The 17,672-nt window shown below is 34.8% G+C and overlaps 6 protein-coding genes across 6 annotated transcripts; 3 read left to right on the top strand and 3 right to left on the bottom strand.

The window, feature by feature from the left end:
- Positions 1–63: 63 nt before the first annotated feature.
- Positions 64–858, bottom strand: AT3G49820 (uncharacterized protein). The gene has a single exon (NM_114842.2). It carries the CDS (start codon positions 646–648, stop codon positions 163–165), a length of 486 nt encoding a protein of 161 aa, NP_190551.1. The 5' UTR covers positions 649–858; the 3' UTR covers positions 64–162.
- Positions 859–4,852: 3,994 nt separating this feature from the next.
- Positions 4,853–7,580, top strand: AT3G49810 (ARM repeat superfamily protein). The gene has a single exon (NM_114841.4). The coding sequence runs from the start codon at positions 5,603–5,605 to the stop codon at positions 6,947–6,949; it is 1,347 nt and encodes a 448-aa protein (NP_566927.1). The 5' UTR covers positions 4,853–5,602; the 3' UTR covers positions 6,950–7,580.
- A 533-nt stretch (positions 7,581–8,113) lies between these two features.
- AT3G49800 (BSD domain-containing protein) lies at positions 8,114–10,260 on the top strand. Its single transcript, NM_114840.4, has 3 exons — positions 8,114–8,797; positions 8,984–9,171; positions 9,419–10,260. Exons 1-3 carry the CDS (start codon positions 8,209–8,211, stop codon positions 9,926–9,928), a joined length of 1,287 nt encoding a protein of 428 aa, NP_190549.1. The 5' UTR covers positions 8,114–8,208; the 3' UTR covers positions 9,929–10,260.
- Positions 10,261–10,460: 200 nt separating this feature from the next.
- On the bottom strand, positions 10,461–10,828 carry AT3G49796 (uncharacterized protein; the record flags this gene model as incomplete). The annotated part of the gene is made up of 1 exon (NM_001125332.2): positions 10,461–10,828. The coding sequence occupies one exon, from the start codon at positions 10,826–10,828 to the stop codon at positions 10,583–10,585; it is 246 nt and encodes an 81-aa protein (NP_001118804.1). The 3' UTR covers positions 10,461–10,582.
- A 1,094-nt stretch (positions 10,829–11,922) lies between these two features.
- AT3G49790 (Carbohydrate-binding protein) lies at positions 11,923–13,926 on the top strand. Its single transcript, NM_114839.3, has one exon. It carries the CDS (start codon positions 12,489–12,491, stop codon positions 13,587–13,589), a length of 1,101 nt encoding a protein of 366 aa, NP_190548.1. The 5' UTR covers positions 11,923–12,488; the 3' UTR covers positions 13,590–13,926.
- A 734-nt stretch (positions 13,927–14,660) lies between these two features.
- PSK4 (phytosulfokine 4 precursor) lies at positions 14,661–16,567 on the bottom strand. Its single transcript, NM_114838.2, has 2 exons — positions 16,019–16,567; positions 14,661–15,753 (listed from the first exon to the last, which is right to left on the bottom strand). Exons 1-2 carry the CDS (start codon positions 16,133–16,135, stop codon positions 15,631–15,633), a joined length of 240 nt encoding a protein of 79 aa, NP_566926.1. The 5' UTR covers positions 16,136–16,567; the 3' UTR covers positions 14,661–15,630.
- Between the last annotated feature and the right edge of the window lie 1,105 nt (positions 16,568–17,672).

Raw genomic sequence — 17,672 nt, 5'->3', positions numbered from 1 at the left:
ATCACCACTTTTAGAATCGTATGTAATTTTTTTTAACATCAATTATAAGTAATACAAGAAATAATATTAAATGATACAAAATGATTTTTCTTTTCAAGTGTTTGATCCATATTTCTCAATAAGCACAATGCAACAACCTAATAATAAACCTAAAAATCAAAATCAAAATCGTCCTAGAGGCTTATGTTTTTGGTCAACAGATGGTTTTTCTATTTCTTTTGTAAGAATCTCGCAATTACCATAATCAAGAAAAGAGTCTTCTTCTTGAAACTCATCATCATCATCACAAGACATCTCCTCATCTATTCTTCCCATCACAACAACGCATCTATTGTTCTTCCGATGATCCAAGGACAATGATTGTCTCATTGCAATCGTAGGTTGTCCGCCACGTGTCAGACAGCCTTGATCATGTGCCGCCGACGTCAAGGTAAAGCTTCGAGGAAGGGCGGTGCTAGGCGGATCGCAGATTTGGAAGTTTCCGGAGAGTTGACCAAAACCAGATGATCCACCACCGGAATAAATTCCGGCGCCGGAGCATGACGTAATGCTTCGTATGTAGGCGTCACGTGCCATGATCAACAGACGAAAAGGAGCCTTAACCAACCATACGAAGCAGTTCTCTTTCTCTATGACTTTCGCTTTCATTATTGGATTCTCAAGAGTATCGAAATCAAAGTTGTATATATGTAAATATATAACCTTTTAAATATATTATAAGAGACGAAGAAGAAGAAATGCTCAAAGATTTCAAGACACTAAGACAGGATCAAAGAGAAGACAAATCCATGATGACTGTTGTAAATGATAATAACAAAATTATGAATGTGATCTATTCTTAAATGTACCTAGTTGGATGATTAAATACATTTCTTTCAGTTAGATGTTTAAATTTATTAAGGTGTTGTTGCCTTGTTGGCAAATCAGTCTTAACTTATTTCATATAATATGGACACCAATTTAAATCTGGATATTTGAGATGGGTTAGTTAGTAGTTAAAAGGGTATAATGGCTTGGTTCAACTACTTTCTTCAAAGCATGACGCTTGGTATGATAGTTCGGCCCATATATTAAATTTGATCCAATGTATAGACCCAATAGATTAGCACTCTTGTTTGCATCACTACATTACTCTAACCCACTATCGAATACTACAAAACTTTAACTGATTATTGAATCCTATCGTTTGGGATTAATTTGGTTCCAAAGAAATTCATGTGAGGAGATCACAAATAAATTGTTATCGAGATTTGGCCATTACTCTAACTTATCTAGAGCGACAAATATAATTTATAACTGGAGGTACACTATTTAGATCCTAGATTGTAGGTTTCGAAAATCTTGGGCGTTACAAGCAAAAACTCTTGGTATCATTGAATCCATACGTCATATAGTGTATAATTTATTTACAAATATATAGGTGCCTCATGCATGTGTCTGATATGTACATACTACTATAGACATAGATTTAGGGGGTAGAGCGTCACGACTCACGTGACAGTCCAAAGCTAAAATGGCTAGAAAATCAAACATATAGAATACGCGTAGGAATGCGGTATATACCTTTTTTATTCCTTCGTGCTTCTACTTTTGCATTTATTAAAAGATTGTTTCACACTTCTTTAACGTTAAAATAAATGAGCTAAAGCCTAAAATACTAAAGATAAACATATGCGTAGGCAATGCATTATAGTGTATTCATGTTTACCGATGTCATGGGCTCGATTGGTAACACCGAGAATGACGAAAGCGTAGACAAAAATGGTAGAATAAAATGGCATAAAGTCATAACGACAAAGCAAGAAAAAAACAATTTGATTAGAACTATGTTATTGTTGAATTAGTTTGTTATTTTTCATTAATCTTCCATAATCGACCTACGAATTTTCTTGCCTTTTATTAGTCCCTTCTATATCAGTAAATTCATTTTCTTTAAAACATATGTTTGAATCTGCTATACAATTAACAATGTGATCTCATATATGTTTAGACACAAATTGAACCTTTTCCGCAACGATTTTAAGTTGATACAAGAGTATTTCTATTGTATTAGTTGCAGTCATCATCATTATAAATTGACACAACAAAACCTCATTACCTAAAGTGGCATTATTTCACTGTATTCTCATAGAACTATAGAAGTCAAGTTATTTCTCATAGTTGAACGATATTTGACATCCACAAACTCTCTACCATCAAAAGTTATGAGTGTTACATTGCCAATCCGATATACCATCGAATTAGTGATCAATTCCTATAGTTACCTTTCCTCACATTCTCCAAAATCACGAACTGCTCAGTGCATCATGTCTTTAGAGCCCACTCATCCCCATCAAGTCGAAGAATCTACATGATTAAGTGTCATTAGAGTCAGTTTCTTTATATATTTAGCTCATAAATTAAGAGCTAGTAGTCTCGATCTCCATTACATGTTGCAGCGATTGATATTATACGTAAGTATACAATGCAGACATGCGTAAATCATCTTGTCCCAAACAAGACTTGAATCAGAAATCATACCTACCTCTTTTGAAATGTCGACGTCTACCACTAGACCACCACTTAATTGGTTAGTGTCAGTTCATTCTTTCATAATTTGAAACCTTCTAGCTCAACAAACATAAAACAAGAACAAATTCAACACACGTATTAAAAACTGTTGATCCCAACAACGAAAATACGACACACAGTAGTTGAATTTTCGTCACTTCGTTTTCATGAAATGGTTACGCTTTTATTCGTAGGTCCACCTCTAGTCACCACCACTCACACCAGTCATTAGCACTCGGTCCGTATTACTACTTAGATGATATGTTAAATCAATTTTGTTTTTTGATATAGTTATTGTTATTATATTTTTATAATATCACTATCAATCTCCCATCATCCCAAAGGCTAAAAAAACTTGATTACAAAACAAGTCATATCACATTTAAACACTTGCCGGTCCACTTTAGTATATCATCTTAGTTTGACTAGAAAAAAAAAACGTCATAGACACAAAATTTTTGGTTTTATCATTATCAACAACTCTGAAAATCATTTCATTTGAATCTGCAATTTCATTTCAAAAATGGGTCCAGTAATAAGTAATCAATATATTTTTCAATGAAATAATAAATAAAAATATATGTTTGGACAGCAAACTTTGCAGTTATGGGTCAGTACTCAACTGCAACAAAAAGAACACATGGTCTCTCTTACAGATCTCTATCTCTTTCTCTATCCCCACTCCCATCAATTTCCAAGTTTTATTATTAAATTATCTTGATTTGGTAGAGAGTTTGTTTTGTTAAAAATATGAAAAATTTGAAAACCAAATTAATTAACAAATGAAGGTTGGGTGGGGAAGAGGCAGATGTGGACACGTGGTGGGATATGATTGGGTAAAAGGAACAGTCAAAGGGGGCAAAGAGATTAGACCCGGAGACGATCGACGCTTATAGTCAAAGCAAGACACTGTCACGGTCAAATATTATGTCTAGCTGGCACTTTTGTTTGTGGTCCCCATCTCACTCCTCTCTGTTTTTTTTTTCTTTTCTAATAGTGTGTGATATTTATAAAGTATATTTCTCAAAAAAATATTTATTTTTAAAACTTTTTTATTTTGAAACTGCAATTATGTGAAACAATTTAACCAATTTTTAAATGTTGTTTTTATATAAAAATTCTTATTCGTCAGCAGATTAAATCGATTCAAAAAGTTGTTTGGCAATAAGCTTTTTTAATAGCTATTATAATTTTTTTTGAAGTAATATTATAGGGAAATATCCGTTTGGGTTAGAATTTAATATAATAAATCTAAAATATAGGTTTAGATTTAATTGGGTTCGAATATATTCGGGTAAATACTTGAATTTTCGGATAAAATTTTGGGTTTAAGGTAAAATTTATATTTTCGAATAAAAATATTTGAGTATTTTTGGATTGTGGTTGGATTCGATTTTTTTAGTTTAGGAATTTAGAATTCAATATAATAAATCTTTCGATTCGGATTCGGTTTTAGATCCAATTATTTGGGTCGGTTTCGGTTCGGGTAATCGGTTTCGGTTTTTTTTTTCAGTTTTAATTTTTTTTATATACTAAAAAGAGGTGAAGGAAGGTATTGGTATAACAAACAAAAAATCAAGAGTTGTTCCTTTGGAATTAATAACGATGATAAGATTGAAATTAAAAAAGTAATTAAGAAATTAAACATAGAAATTATCGTCACACGTGCCCCGACCTGTACGGGTTACTCTTCCCCGTGGGTGTTTGGAGTTTAGTGCAAACTTCTCAGCTTTTTTGACTACGTTGCCGGATTTTCTTTACTCTTTCATTTTTACCACTTTACCCTCATTTTTGTTTATCCTTCAACATTTTTTTTGTTTTTTTAACAAAATCCTTAACCTTAACAAACATCTTTTTAACATAAATGGGAAAAGTATTTATCCTTAGTTAGCGTGGATATTAAGAAAAAAAAAGCTAAAAGAAAATTTAGAATTTCACTGTTGTCTTTTTTTGACTAATTAAAGGATATTCCCAATTTTAAATCCAAAATATTATCAGAAAAAACTAAAACTATTCATTCACATACCAAAGTGTTTATTCCACACTTTATTGGAAGGAACAATTACATCTCCTGTATAATTTGACTGAAATAATGTGTTTAAAATTACTAATTCTTTATTATTGGGAGAATTTTCTTGGTTGCCTAATTAATTACGTTTTAAAACTATAAAAGGTAGGGACAAAATTGGAAATCAAAATTATTAAGCTGAGTTTTTCAATGGTAATTAAAAAAGAGAGTTGTATTATAATAAAACCGGGAGGTGAGGGCATGTCACATGTGGTGTAGCTTGCACGTGTGGTACGCGAGTCGAGAGGACTAAATGACCGGCTATAACCAGTGAATTCACCGGTCACCTTATCTTTAATTTTTTTAGATTTTCCACCCGAATCTTTCAACAAATCTTTAATCTCTCCCCTTTTTTCTCCTTTTTATTTTATTCACCCCATTTTTTTTTCCTCTCAAAGAAACAAAAACAAAACAATCACTCACACTACCTCAGAAGAAGGTAAGAGAGAAACAAACAAACAAAAGAGAGAGTACGGGTTTCTTCTTCGTCATTCTCACGAATTCGTGAATTTATTTTTGATTTCGTCATCTGGGTTTTCTCAAATTCTCTTCCTTTTTTATCTTTTGAGATTTTCTGGTATTGAAAGTTCAAACCTTTGTACTGGGTTCGTTGATTTTTTTTTGGTTTCCTTCTCATTATTCTTCATGATTCCTCCTTTTTTCTGTTTCTCGAAATTTGTGGTTATAAAATTCACATTTTTTTTGGGAGCAGTTGGGTTTCAATCATGTGTTTATGATGTTATATTATTAACAAGAGTTGAATGAATCTTCTTTTTGACCGTTGAAAAGAGAAAAACTAAATTAAAGCAAAGAGGAAAAAGAAGAAGAAGAAGATTGTGTTGTTGTTGTTGTTTTAACGCTTCTTTCTGAGATAAAGACATGCGTTTCTTTTTCAGCTCACATTATTTTCCCAAATGTTGTGAGTTTGAGAAGAAAAGTCTGTTTTTTTATTGAGATTTTTTTGTTTCTATAGATTCTATCGAAATGCCGATGTTTCAGCCGTTAAAGAGAGATGGGTTAATAGGATTTGAAGGTGGTGGTGATGGGCAAGTCTTAGATCTGGATACTGCAGTGAAAGATGGAGTTCTCGGTGGTGTTAATGGTGGTGGTGTTGGAGTTGTTGATGAGAAATTGGATCTGAAGAAGATGATAAAGGAGCTAGATTTACAAGATATACCTTCTGTTTTCATTTGTCCTATCTCCTTAGAGCCGATGCAAGATCCTGTGACTTTGTGTACTGGTCAAACCTATGAAAGGTTAAACATTCACAAATGGTTTAACCTAGGTCACTTGACTTGTCCTACTACAATGCAAGAGCTTTGGGATGATACGGTAACTCCTAATAAAACTCTTCATCATTTGATCTATACTTGGTTCTCTCAGAAGTATGTGTTGATGAAGAAACGTTCTGAGGATGTTCAAGGACGAGCTATTGAGATTTTGGGGACTTTGAAGAAAGCTAAAGGTCAAGCTAGGGTTCATGCTTTGAGTGAGCTTAAACAGATTGTTATTGCTCATCTTATGGCGAGGAAGACTGTTGTTGAAGAAGGTGGTGTCTCTGTGATCTCTTCTCTTTTGGGTCCTTTTACTTCTCATGCTGTTGGATCTGAGGTTGTTGCTATTCTTGTGAGTCTTGATCTTGATTCTGATTCGAAATCCGGCTTGATGCAACCAGCTAAGGTTTCTTTGATTGTTGATATGTTGAATGATGGATCTAATGAGACTAAGATCAATTGTGCTAGATTGATTAGAGGATTGGTGGAAGAGAAAGGGTTTAGAGCAGAGCTTGTTTCAAGTCATAGTTTGCTTGTTGGGTTAATGAGATTGGTTAAGGATAAGAGACATAGAAATGGAGTATCTCCTGCACTTCGGTTGCTTAAACCGATTTCGGTTCATAAACAAGTTCGAAGCTTGATGGTTAGCATTGGAGCAGTGCCTCAATTAGTTGATATCTTACCGTCTTTAGACCCGGAATGTTTGGAGTTAGCTCTGTTTGTTCTTGATGCTTTGTGTACAGACGTGGAAGGAAGAGTTGCTGTCAAAGACTCTGCAAACACAATACCTTATACAGTTAGGGTGCTGATGAGGGTGTCTGAGAATTGCACTAACTACGCGCTGTCGATTCTTTGGTCTGTCTGCAAATTAGCTCCAGAAGAATGTTCACCACTTGCTGTTGAGGTTGGTCTTGCTGCAAAGCTGTTACTCGTGATCCAGAGCGGGTGTGATGCAGCGTTGAAGCAGCGGTCAGCAGAGCTACTTAAGCTTTGTAGTCTACATTATTCAGACACCATGTTTATTTCCAAATGCAAACTCACAAGGACAATCCAATAGCATTGGCACTGATTGATCACAGGATTCAGCGGGTTATCCATGAAACGGTAAATGTGCATTGCATTACGAATCTGCCTTTGCCCTGATGTATATATAGATGATGAGTTTGAAGATTGAGCTATTGGTTTTGGTGGTAACAATTCAAAGGAAGAGGCAATCAGCTGATGGAAACATGGGGAAGACGAAGAAACCGGGTGGTTGAGGGATCGGTATGTAATGTTACCATATTGGTTCGTTTTGCAATAAGCATTGGGAATTAGAAAAAAACTGTGTAAAGTTACCGCCTCTGGCTCAAATCAATTTCAGAAGAACAAAGAAAAAGAAGAATTTGAAGAAAGGAACCATATTAAGTTAAACCTCTCTACTTTGGGTTCTTGTGAGAGGTTGTTTTGCTTTTTGACCATTCACAACAGAGAAAAAAAAAAAAAAAAAAAAGCAAAATCTTTGACCCTGAACTTGTAGAAGCCTCTTTTAAGCTTTTGAATCTTTTTTTCTTCATTCAATGTTTTCTTTTAGCTTTACTTAGATTAGGAATTAGACAATTGTCATGATTTCATCTTTGTTCTCAGCCTCCTTATTGTCTTCAACGAAGTAAATATCAAAAACGTGATTCTTGAAAAATCAATCACTGTTATTGCATAGAGTGACATCTCAAAGTACAGTATGATGTGAATTTTGATTCTTGTCTAATAAGTAGAGCACATAAGTTGTGGTGGAGACCAAAAGTCTCCATACATTGTTCTGAACTACTACTGTTGTAATGAACAATTGAAAAGAAATGTGAGATTTGACAAGTGAATCATTCAACAATTTCTACTGTTTTTTAACACAAAAATAAACATAGGCTTATTTTACTTGTCCTGTTTTTGGAAATGAGTCTGAGCAAATCTCTGTTTTGAGTGGGTTTGTGTATAACACAGTGTGATGTGAGAGTTTTTGTCTTGACATATAAAACTCTGTAACAGAGAATAACAGTAACCAAACCTATAGATGGGCTAGATATTGTACCTTATGGGCTTTAGCTACTAAGCCCATTTGCATAATTAAACAACGACGTTTCTTAAATTGAATGGTGTCCCGCATACCCTAGCCCCTAGATGGGCTGGACTTTCAATCTTATGGGCTATTTTTACGTAGCTCATTAACTAATCCAGCGACGACGTTTCGTAAGGTTGAATATTTAGCGTCAATGGTGTCTCGTTAAAGGTCGCGGATTAAGAGAGAGATACTCGAGAGACTTGTGAGAGATCCCCAAAAAAATGGCATGGCTTGCTAGATCCATTGCGAATTCTCTGAAGATCGATGAGGAAGAATATGATCAAAAGGAAACGATTAAGACCAATTCGATTGAAAATTCCGGCTCAGATCAACCGTCTTCGCCATCGGTGTTGCAAACACAGTCTCCACGAGGCGTGAAGGAAGACATCTCTGAACTCACCAAGACCTTAAGAAGTCAGCTATGGGGCGTTGCTTCTTTCCTCGCGCCACCTCCTTCTTCTTCCGATACGGCGGATCATGTGGATGAGGAGACTCGGAAGTCATCGGATCTCGCGGAAGGTGATGAGGATCTGATTGCTGGAATCAGGAACGATTTCGTTGAGATCGGAGGTAGATTTAAGACTGGGATCTCGAAACTCTCTGGAAACTTACCGGTATCGAAGTTTACAAATATGGCTTCGAATTTCTTGCAATTGGGATCGGAAGGTGTGGATTCGAAGAACCGTGATGTTGCGATTGGAAATGCAATTGGTGTGACGGAGGAAGTAGTTTTGTTTGCTAGAGATCTTGCTCTGCATCCTGAGACTTGGCTTGATTTTCCTTTTCCTGACGAGGATGATAACTTTGATGGTACGTTTTCGATTTCGCAGCAGATTCGACACTAATTTGTAATCGATTATGTTGATGAGGGAATCTACTATGGTCTAGACTTAGATATTCCGTATTTGAGAGTTTTTTCTGATCACTTTAGAGTTTAGGGTTTGTTTTATATGAAGGTGTTGTTGTTAAGTGGTATTTTACAACTGTTATGATCAGACTTTGAAATGACTGATGCCCAATATGAGCATGCGTTGGCTGTGGAGAATCTTGCATCGAGTCTGGCTGCTTTGAGGATTGAGCTTTGTCCTGCGTACATGAGCGAGTATTGCTTCTGGAGGATTTACTTTGTACTTGTGCATCCTATATTCAGCAAACATGATGCCTTGACTCTCTCAACTCCTCAGGTTAGCTTGATTCTCAACACCACTGCTGATCATTACTGTCTTTTTCTTCTGTTTACAAAGTTTTCGAGCTATTTGGATGTTATGCTTTATGTTTCAATGAATAGATGATTCTCTTTGTGCTAATAATGAACTTTACTAGTAGCATGTGAATTAGGTTTGCAAGTTTTTAATGTGAATTATTTGATATAAGAATGGGAAAGAGGGAAACTTCTATGATGTGAGTTACTGATTTTGCGTTTTCATAAAGGTACTTGAATCAAGAGCACTATTATCTCACGAGCTGTTGCGTAAGAGAAACAAAGATACAGTAGTGGTGCCAGAGAGTAGTGATAGAGGAGCTGATAGTGAAAATGTGGAACCTCTTTTTCAACCTACTAATCCTTCACCCAAATCAGAACCAGAACCTGTGAAAACGATCACTGTCGAAACAATACATTCGGCTGAGAGATCTGAGTTTGAGACAGAGAAGCACACAGTCGAGACCAAGGAGGTACAAGTTGTTGATAAGCCTGTCATCGAAGAAAGACCAGCACCAGCGTACCATGACAAGCCGGTGCAGAGCCTAGTCACTGGTTCTTCACCTAGAGTTATTGATGTTCAAGTGGATGATGATGCTGATGATTGGTTGAAGGATGAAGATAATGCAGGAACTGTTAGTGCCACCACCAACCATCTTGTGCAGGATGTTGATGAAGATGTGTCGTTCAGTGATCTTGAAGAAGACGACGATGATGTGCCTGTAAGTTACAAGAAATAATTCCTGATTCCAAAAGACCTCACCATTACTCCAAAAGGCTGGCTCTGGAAGAATAATGTCCCACGGCTGGTCAGGTAAGCGAGACGAAGATAGAAATCAAACGATGGGCTTGAATGTTGATGACGAACATGGATGCTATATTTGTGATCCTATACGTTAATTAAATTTATGTTTGTGAATACCTTTTGTAAACGCTTGCCTTTTCAAAAGATGCATGGTTTGTTTTGTAAATAAAACAGCACCAAATTGTGATGATGATGTTTATGAGTTATGACATGGTGGCTCAGAAATTCTCCTATTAACTTATTTTTGATCATAAACCATTTTGAAGCTAATTTTGCTCATTACAAAAAAAAAGAATGTATTCATTGCATGCTACAATGAAATTGAACTAAACGATCTTCAACTAAATTTTGGTGGTTTATTTATTGGAAAGTATATTTTGAAATATCAAAATTTGAGTTTCGTTACGACTTACGATTTTATGTTGACAAATGTACACATTTTAACCAAGGCAAATATTTGTTTTTTTGGTCTTCACAAAGTATTACAATGCATTTGGGTACGGAGATCCGGTTAATAAAAAGAAAAGAAAAGAAAACAAAGAACTCCGAATATATTGGAACTTTGAAATGGTCGAAGAGACAAAACCTTTTAATATGAAGAGATTGGAGGAGCCCGGAAAAAAAGAAGAAGCTGCCACGTGTTACCACGTGGAATAGAACTCTCTATTGGCGGTGAAAAATGAAAAATCTGACTTACAAGATACGCGACGGCTCGCCTCTTCCAAGGCGTTAGCACCTCACCATCCACGTGTCTGGCTCCGATTTCATGTTCAAACCTAATTTTTTGCTTCGTCTTCCTTTCATTCGTAAGAAAATAGCCACCGCCATTATCCATTGGCTTCAACTTGTTATTTATTAGAAAGAATTGAAAATTAATTCTGCATAAGAAAATTAAAATATAAGGTTATGAATGCAAGGTCGGCCCATTTCCAAAGGTCCCAAACGAAGTTGAGTATATTCCTTTTTTTTTTTTTACCATTTTAAATCACAGCAAGTATTTGTTATAAGTAAAAAAGATAAAACTATGGCAAAAGTTTATGAAAATTTTCAACAAATTTTAATTTTTTTATGAAACTAATTTTAGTATGGAAATTCTGTTTTTTTTTGTGGACGTATAATATGGATAGATCCTAAATTGAAATCCGTATTTGTAAAATATGGAATATTTTTGCCACGTAGAGCATTTAATCAAAAATAATCAAAGATTTAAATTTGATAAAATATGATAATGAGAAAAGAACATTGTCCAGTTTGATCCGTTATTGGTAAAATAGACAAAAGCCGTTTGATTAGAGTATATAATTATTTTGGAGTTGAATATATATATGATATGAATTTGGTAAATCTTGAGCTCTAATCCACCGCTTCTTTTTGCTCTCTGCCGCTGCTGCTCGTGCTTGAAGGATGAATGATATTTAATGCTTTTTGCTTTTCAGAAAATGTAATTACAATATTTCTCTTATTCTAATACTATATTCATCAAACGTTTACATGCTATAGTTTAGATATATACAATTTCGGTACAGTTCTATCATCTATGATTATCTTGATGTAATGTAGAATTTTCCTTTTTTTTTTTTTTTTTGTTTCTTGAAAGTTTAACAAAAAAGATTGGGAAACAATGGAAAGATACGGGATCTTTTTTGAGGTAAGGGTTTTCCATTTGAGGTAAGGAATTTCAGCTTCTATCACCAACCCAATTGTGGTATGTATTACTGACACAAGTCACACAACTATGTCCATATGTAAACAAGAAAACAGAACCCAAAAAAAAAAAACTATGTGCCTATGTAGATAGTAAATATAAAAAACAAAAATTATCGATAGTGTTTATCATATTACTAAAATTTCCACGAATCTACCACGATGACCATGCACTTTCTTGATAAGGATTTTTAATGAGTTCATACATAAAAACAAGTATTATTTTTGCCCAAAAACCAAAAAAAAAAAAAACATTTTAATAATGGATTGAGATTTTGACGAAGATGTTGAACTTTAAAAACTCCATAACTGACTTTATCATCACCTAACTAAACCCCCATGCTCGAACCTTCCAATAAAACCCTATGGATTTCTCTTACACGCATGTATTTGTCTCCATCACACCTACTTGATTGATCTGATCATCAGATACTTGCAGCCCCCAATAATTCACTATCTCTCTCTCTTACTCTTTTGTTACAATTCTGTTAACAAACTTTGACGTCACCATTTGAATTCTTATCCAATTCCCATTTCCTAACAGAATTTTTCCTCTTTTTCTCTTTCTCTTTTTCATTCCTTAGAGATTCTTGATTCTCCCACTTCCTTCTTTAGTCGTTACAGTCTTTGCTCTGTTTTCAAAAAAAAAAAGTTGGTTCCTTTCTCAACTTTTTTCCCGGGAAAGTGAATGAGAGCTAAAAGGGTTTATCATGTTTGAGATTCCGGGTAATACAATTCCTCTCAAATAAAAAGTTTCCATTTTTAATCTTCTTTCGAAATTCTGTAGTTTTATGGATAAGTTAGGGTTGAGCAAAAGGGGTTATTTTGATTTCGCTCTCAAGAACAAAAAATGGATATTATTAGCAGTAAGTGGTTACGGTGCTTTTAGGGTTTATCATTCTCCTTCAATTTCCCAGAAACGGAAACGAATCTCTAAGCTTTTCACTCTTCTTCTCAATCTCATCGAAGCTGCTTCTGATTCCGCTGAAACCGTTAGTGTTATCTCCAAAGATCTAACAGAGTTTCTCAGATCCGATTCAGATCAAATCCCAAATAGTTTGAAGCAGATTTCCAAAATCGCGAAATCAGATGAGCTTAATTCTTCTTTGATCCGATTCACTCAAGCTATGACCGTTGGATTGATCCGTGGAATTGATGATGGATCCGGGTCGGGTTTTACTGATCGGGTTATGGATAAGCTCTTTACGAAATCCGGGTCGGGTTTTGCTTCGGCGATTGTTGGTAGCTTTGCGAGGAACTTAGTCGTTGCGCTTTATTCCTCCGCCGGCGATGGATCGAATTCGAAATTGCTCGACGCGGTTTTCTCTGATGATGGGAGGAGATTGATCGGCGATTGCGTTCAGCGTTTCGTGAGTACTGCGGTTTCGGTTTATCTCGATAAGACGAGCGATGTTAACGTATTCGACGATTTATTCGCCGGTTTAACCAATCCGAAACATGAAGGAAAGGTTAAGCAAACGCTTGTAACGCTATGTAACAGCGCGGTTGAGACGTTTGTAAGAGCGTCGCGGAAACCGGTTCAATTGAACCGGTCATCGTCATGTCAAGATTCGTCTCAAACGCTGACCGTTGGATCAACGAAACAAGCGACGTGGATCGATCGGGTGTCGTCGTCGTTATCGGTACCGAGTAACCGGAAATATGTGGTGGATTTAACCGGGCGGGTAACGTTTGAGACGGTTAGATCGTTGTTAGAAGTGTTGATTGAGAGAGCAAATGGTAAAGTGGAGAGTTATGTGGAGAAAGTGAGAGAGAGAGGAAATGAGACAAGGAGATTTGTGAGAGTTAAAACATCACTTCTTCATAGTTTATGTTTGTCTCTCTGTTTACAGATTGTTGAAGCTCCATGGATGCTGACTCCAAGAAACTGATTTTCGGATTTTCAGGCTAAAAGACAAGAAACACTTTTGTGTTTGGTTTAATTCTTGGATTCATCAATCAAATTTGATGTAAAATTGTTTTTTTTTTTTATTTTATTTGAGGAGATGATTGTTTTTGACTTTTTTGGATAGAAAGAAATGGGTTGGTTTGAATGTTTTTTTTGGATTTGGATATTTGGATAATGATAAGTGTGGGACATTATTTGTTACACTTTTGTGGATAATATATGGTATGGATATAGTTGCTGAGTAAATGTGGTGACGTGGATGGGACAAGGTCTACATGTTTCTTTTATGAGAAAGAGTCAATAAGTAACAAAGAAGTTTCTTGTTATCCTGAAAACACAGGCTGATAACAACAACTTTCTCATCCTGATTTGGTCTGATCACCTAACTTCAGCTTATACTTTGATATATTTTTTTCATAAATTTGCAACGTTTAGTGTGTAACTATACCACGACATTCAGCAAAAAGCAATGTTAAAGGCAGATTATATAGCTCAAATTCTGCTTAATCTCAACACAATGACAATTATGTCATTCAAGATTTTTCCATAACAGAGATTATATCATTAGTACATAAGTCTACAAGCTGTGCTTTGTTTGATTGTTTCAGATGGACCAAGGCTTCCAAATAATATAATGGGTTTGGTTCCATATACTTATTTTATCTATACTTAGGAAGTTCGTGATTGTTGGTTCATAGGTTTTCTAAGTCCGAGACTCCGAGACCAGCATTTGCAAATATTTGTGGCGGATCCATATACATAAATCATCTCTTCTCAAATAGACACGTATAGAACTCGAACGTGCTTCCTATAGCATTTTAACAACACCCCTTTCCTTATTATTGCCTCTTATTGATGATTAATTTAGAGAGTTAGGAAACAAACAAGATTACGCAATTGAGCAAAATGGTATATGTTCCGGACTCATAATATTCGCATACACAAAAGATCCTCTGAAAAGGCCGGTAAAACCATCTCAAAAGTTCTAAGAAGTTGCAGTGGACTATTGTTGGAGGTCGCGGTAATCGAAGTCGAGTAAGTGGTCGTGGAGATCCTGGCTAATATTCCCAAAGTGAGCTAATCTTCAATATTTCTTCTCTTCCTCTTCTACTTTGTTGTTCACTAGCATCTATAACTAAGTAGTTGCCAAAACCTTTGTAGTCATAACTAACAACACCTCTTTAACTGGATGAGTTAAACACACTTGGGTGAAAAAAATAAGAGACCCTCTCAATTATACAAAAAATACGAGTGATTTATTTGGGGTGAGAAAACAAAGAGATATGCAAAGCTCACAAACAAATTCCTTTAAAATCTTCCAGACTGATGCAACAATATTTTTTTAATATCAACCAAGTCGCCATTCAAATCACCTAATAAAAACTCTAATTACAGTTTGATATTTTTGTGTGTTTGAGGGCCTTAGCCCATAATTAACGTATCATACAATCAAGTGGCCCAGTCAAAGGCCCCTGCCTGATAGAGGTGTTAGAAAAGTAAGTCTTCACAAGAAAAGTCAACTAGTTTTTTTCCTCAGTCAACGCGTCTAATTCTAAGACAAAAATACAGCTGGTGGTTACAACCAAACTCGAAAGTTGGACAGAATCAAATATTTGTTGTGACTTAATAGTTAATATAAACCTTAGCTTACAAATAAAATACTTTTAGCTATATTAGAATCCATAATAATAATACAAACGAGTGAGAATAATAAGACCATCTTTATAAATGATTATCTCTTAGGCCAAGTCTTATGTTGAGATACATGTCTTATAATTAACAAAAAACTCTTATTTAAAAGACTTTAAGATATTTTTGTTAGTTATAAGATATATCTCTTAACATAATAGTTGTTTTAAGAGACTATCAATAAGGATGGTGTAAGAACTTTCAAAATAACAATGAAACTTTAAAATAGCCATAACATAAACAAAACAAAACAAAAAGACGAACAGAAAACAGAAAGTACTACAGTGATAGGTTTGATAATGTAATTAGTTAATTAATTGCTCTAATACAGAAACTTAGGGCTTGTGATTCTGAGTATAAATGTAATCGGTGTGAAGAACAAGGCTTCGTCTTATCAAACATTCTTCTTCTCCAATTCCGTTGCAGCTTTCTTCTTCAACCTTGTCTCCTTCAATTTCCTATACATAATATATACAACAACATATGAACGTCGGTGTTAATTTCTAAACTACCGCGGTAACAAATAAACAAATCGTGTGATATTATATAATCTATTACACGAAACAAATCTTAAGGAGCATGCATGCAAACTCTTTTTGGTTTTTTGTTTTGTACTATATATAGAAACTTTGACATATACTGCGATAGATTAATTCTTTGTTTTGCAATTGCAGATATGTTTCGACTAGTACTATACTGAAAAAGACAAAGAAGTTAACGAACCTTGACGGAGTTTTCTCTGGACAAAGCGGTGGTTGTCGTCGGAGTCAGCCTTGCTGCGTAGGTTAGCGTAGAGCAAAGAAGGAGAGCCATGATGAAAATGGTTGTGAACTTACCCATACTGATTTGCAAAATAGAGAAAGATAATGGGAGCCTGAGAAGAGAGATAGAGAATTATAAGATGTGAGGATGAATAGCAGATGAAGCCAGTTAGGTGAATTTATAGTGATACACGAGTTGACAAATAGCGAGATGCTGCCAAATGTGAACCATAGAAACTTATAAAGGGTAAAGTTAACTACCTTTATGGCGTCATAAAACGAGTCATATATATCGCTCAAATTTTAATTATTGAATTATAGTTTTATGTTAGTTAGTAATAATTATATAAGAAGATGCTCTTTATTCATGCCGTGTTAGATTATAATTTTACGGCCCTACTAAATTATTTGATGTTGTTGCTGTGTGTGAATGATTGCTCAAAAAAGCAAAATATCATGTGACCACGGAAAAAAGGTGACCGTTGGATGAGAACAAGACGATACACATTTTGATTTAATTTCGAAAATGTTTCAAATTAAACAATGAGTGGGCTATTCGAACATTTATGCTTATCGTATGTTTTAGTGCGAAGAAAGTTTTATTTGTGCGCCATGTTTTGCATGTAATATGAGTAGATTTATAGCCAACCAAAGATATATAATATAATGTGAAAAAATCATAGTCAAGTCATATATCTCAATAATATAAATGTGTGTGTAATGATTAAAGAAAAAAACATTTCGTCGAGGGTTAAATAAACTTGGTTTGGTGGTGGGCATATATGCAAGAGCGGAAAAGGTTCACCTAATGATCCTCTTCACGTGCATATGAATGGAAAGTATACCTGTGAAACTAAACCAAATATTTTATCAAAAACAGTTGAATGGTGTAGTTTTGTAAGGTATTCTAGAATGTCGTCGAAGATAGAAAACCTCATCCCACGTCATAGTTGAATTGCTTATTTTGTTTATTTCCACAATCTAGAGTAGTAAGGTACCACCGATCTATCGAAAAATAAATGAATAAACGAACATATGCATTACGAGTTACGACCATATATTAGCTTCTTTTTTTGGGTGACAATCAACAAAAATGGCTAACATAATAAGATCACAAAATAAATGAAAAGGAATAAATAAAATACTCTGGACAATCTTTCAGAAAAAGAAAAAAAAAACTCATAAAACACGCATGGGATAATAAGGCATATATATTATGCAAAAATCTGGTCAAAAGAATAGGGAAAAGAGGTTAGTAAAGTCTTCTTACACTTTTCAAACACATGATGAATATTTAATTCCATTCACATTTGTAAAATACGTCACACGTGTCGTAAGCTTTTTACATATATGCATAAGAGATTACATGATCATATGCATAAGAGACAGTTAACTGAGTCGGTAATCGTGTATCCAGCCTGCTTCGAAGTTCGTACGATTAATATAAGAGTTACTTTTAAAAAAGAGTTATGGATAGTGAATTTAAATCATTTGCTGATTATGTGGAAACATAAATTATAAATTTCTGACATGTCATGGTGAAACTGAAACAAAACTTTCCTCTTTAACCATTTAACCTAATGTCATGTAAATAAATTTCAAAAAATAAGTAAAAT

This window comes from Arabidopsis thaliana, chromosome 3, assembly GCF_000001735.4.
Source record: "Arabidopsis thaliana chromosome 3, partial sequence".
Taxonomy (NCBI): domain Eukaryota; kingdom Viridiplantae; phylum Streptophyta; class Magnoliopsida; order Brassicales; family Brassicaceae; genus Arabidopsis; species Arabidopsis thaliana.
The sequence above is the reverse complement of the archived record's forward strand: the minus strand, read 5'-3'. Positions and strand labels throughout refer to the sequence as shown.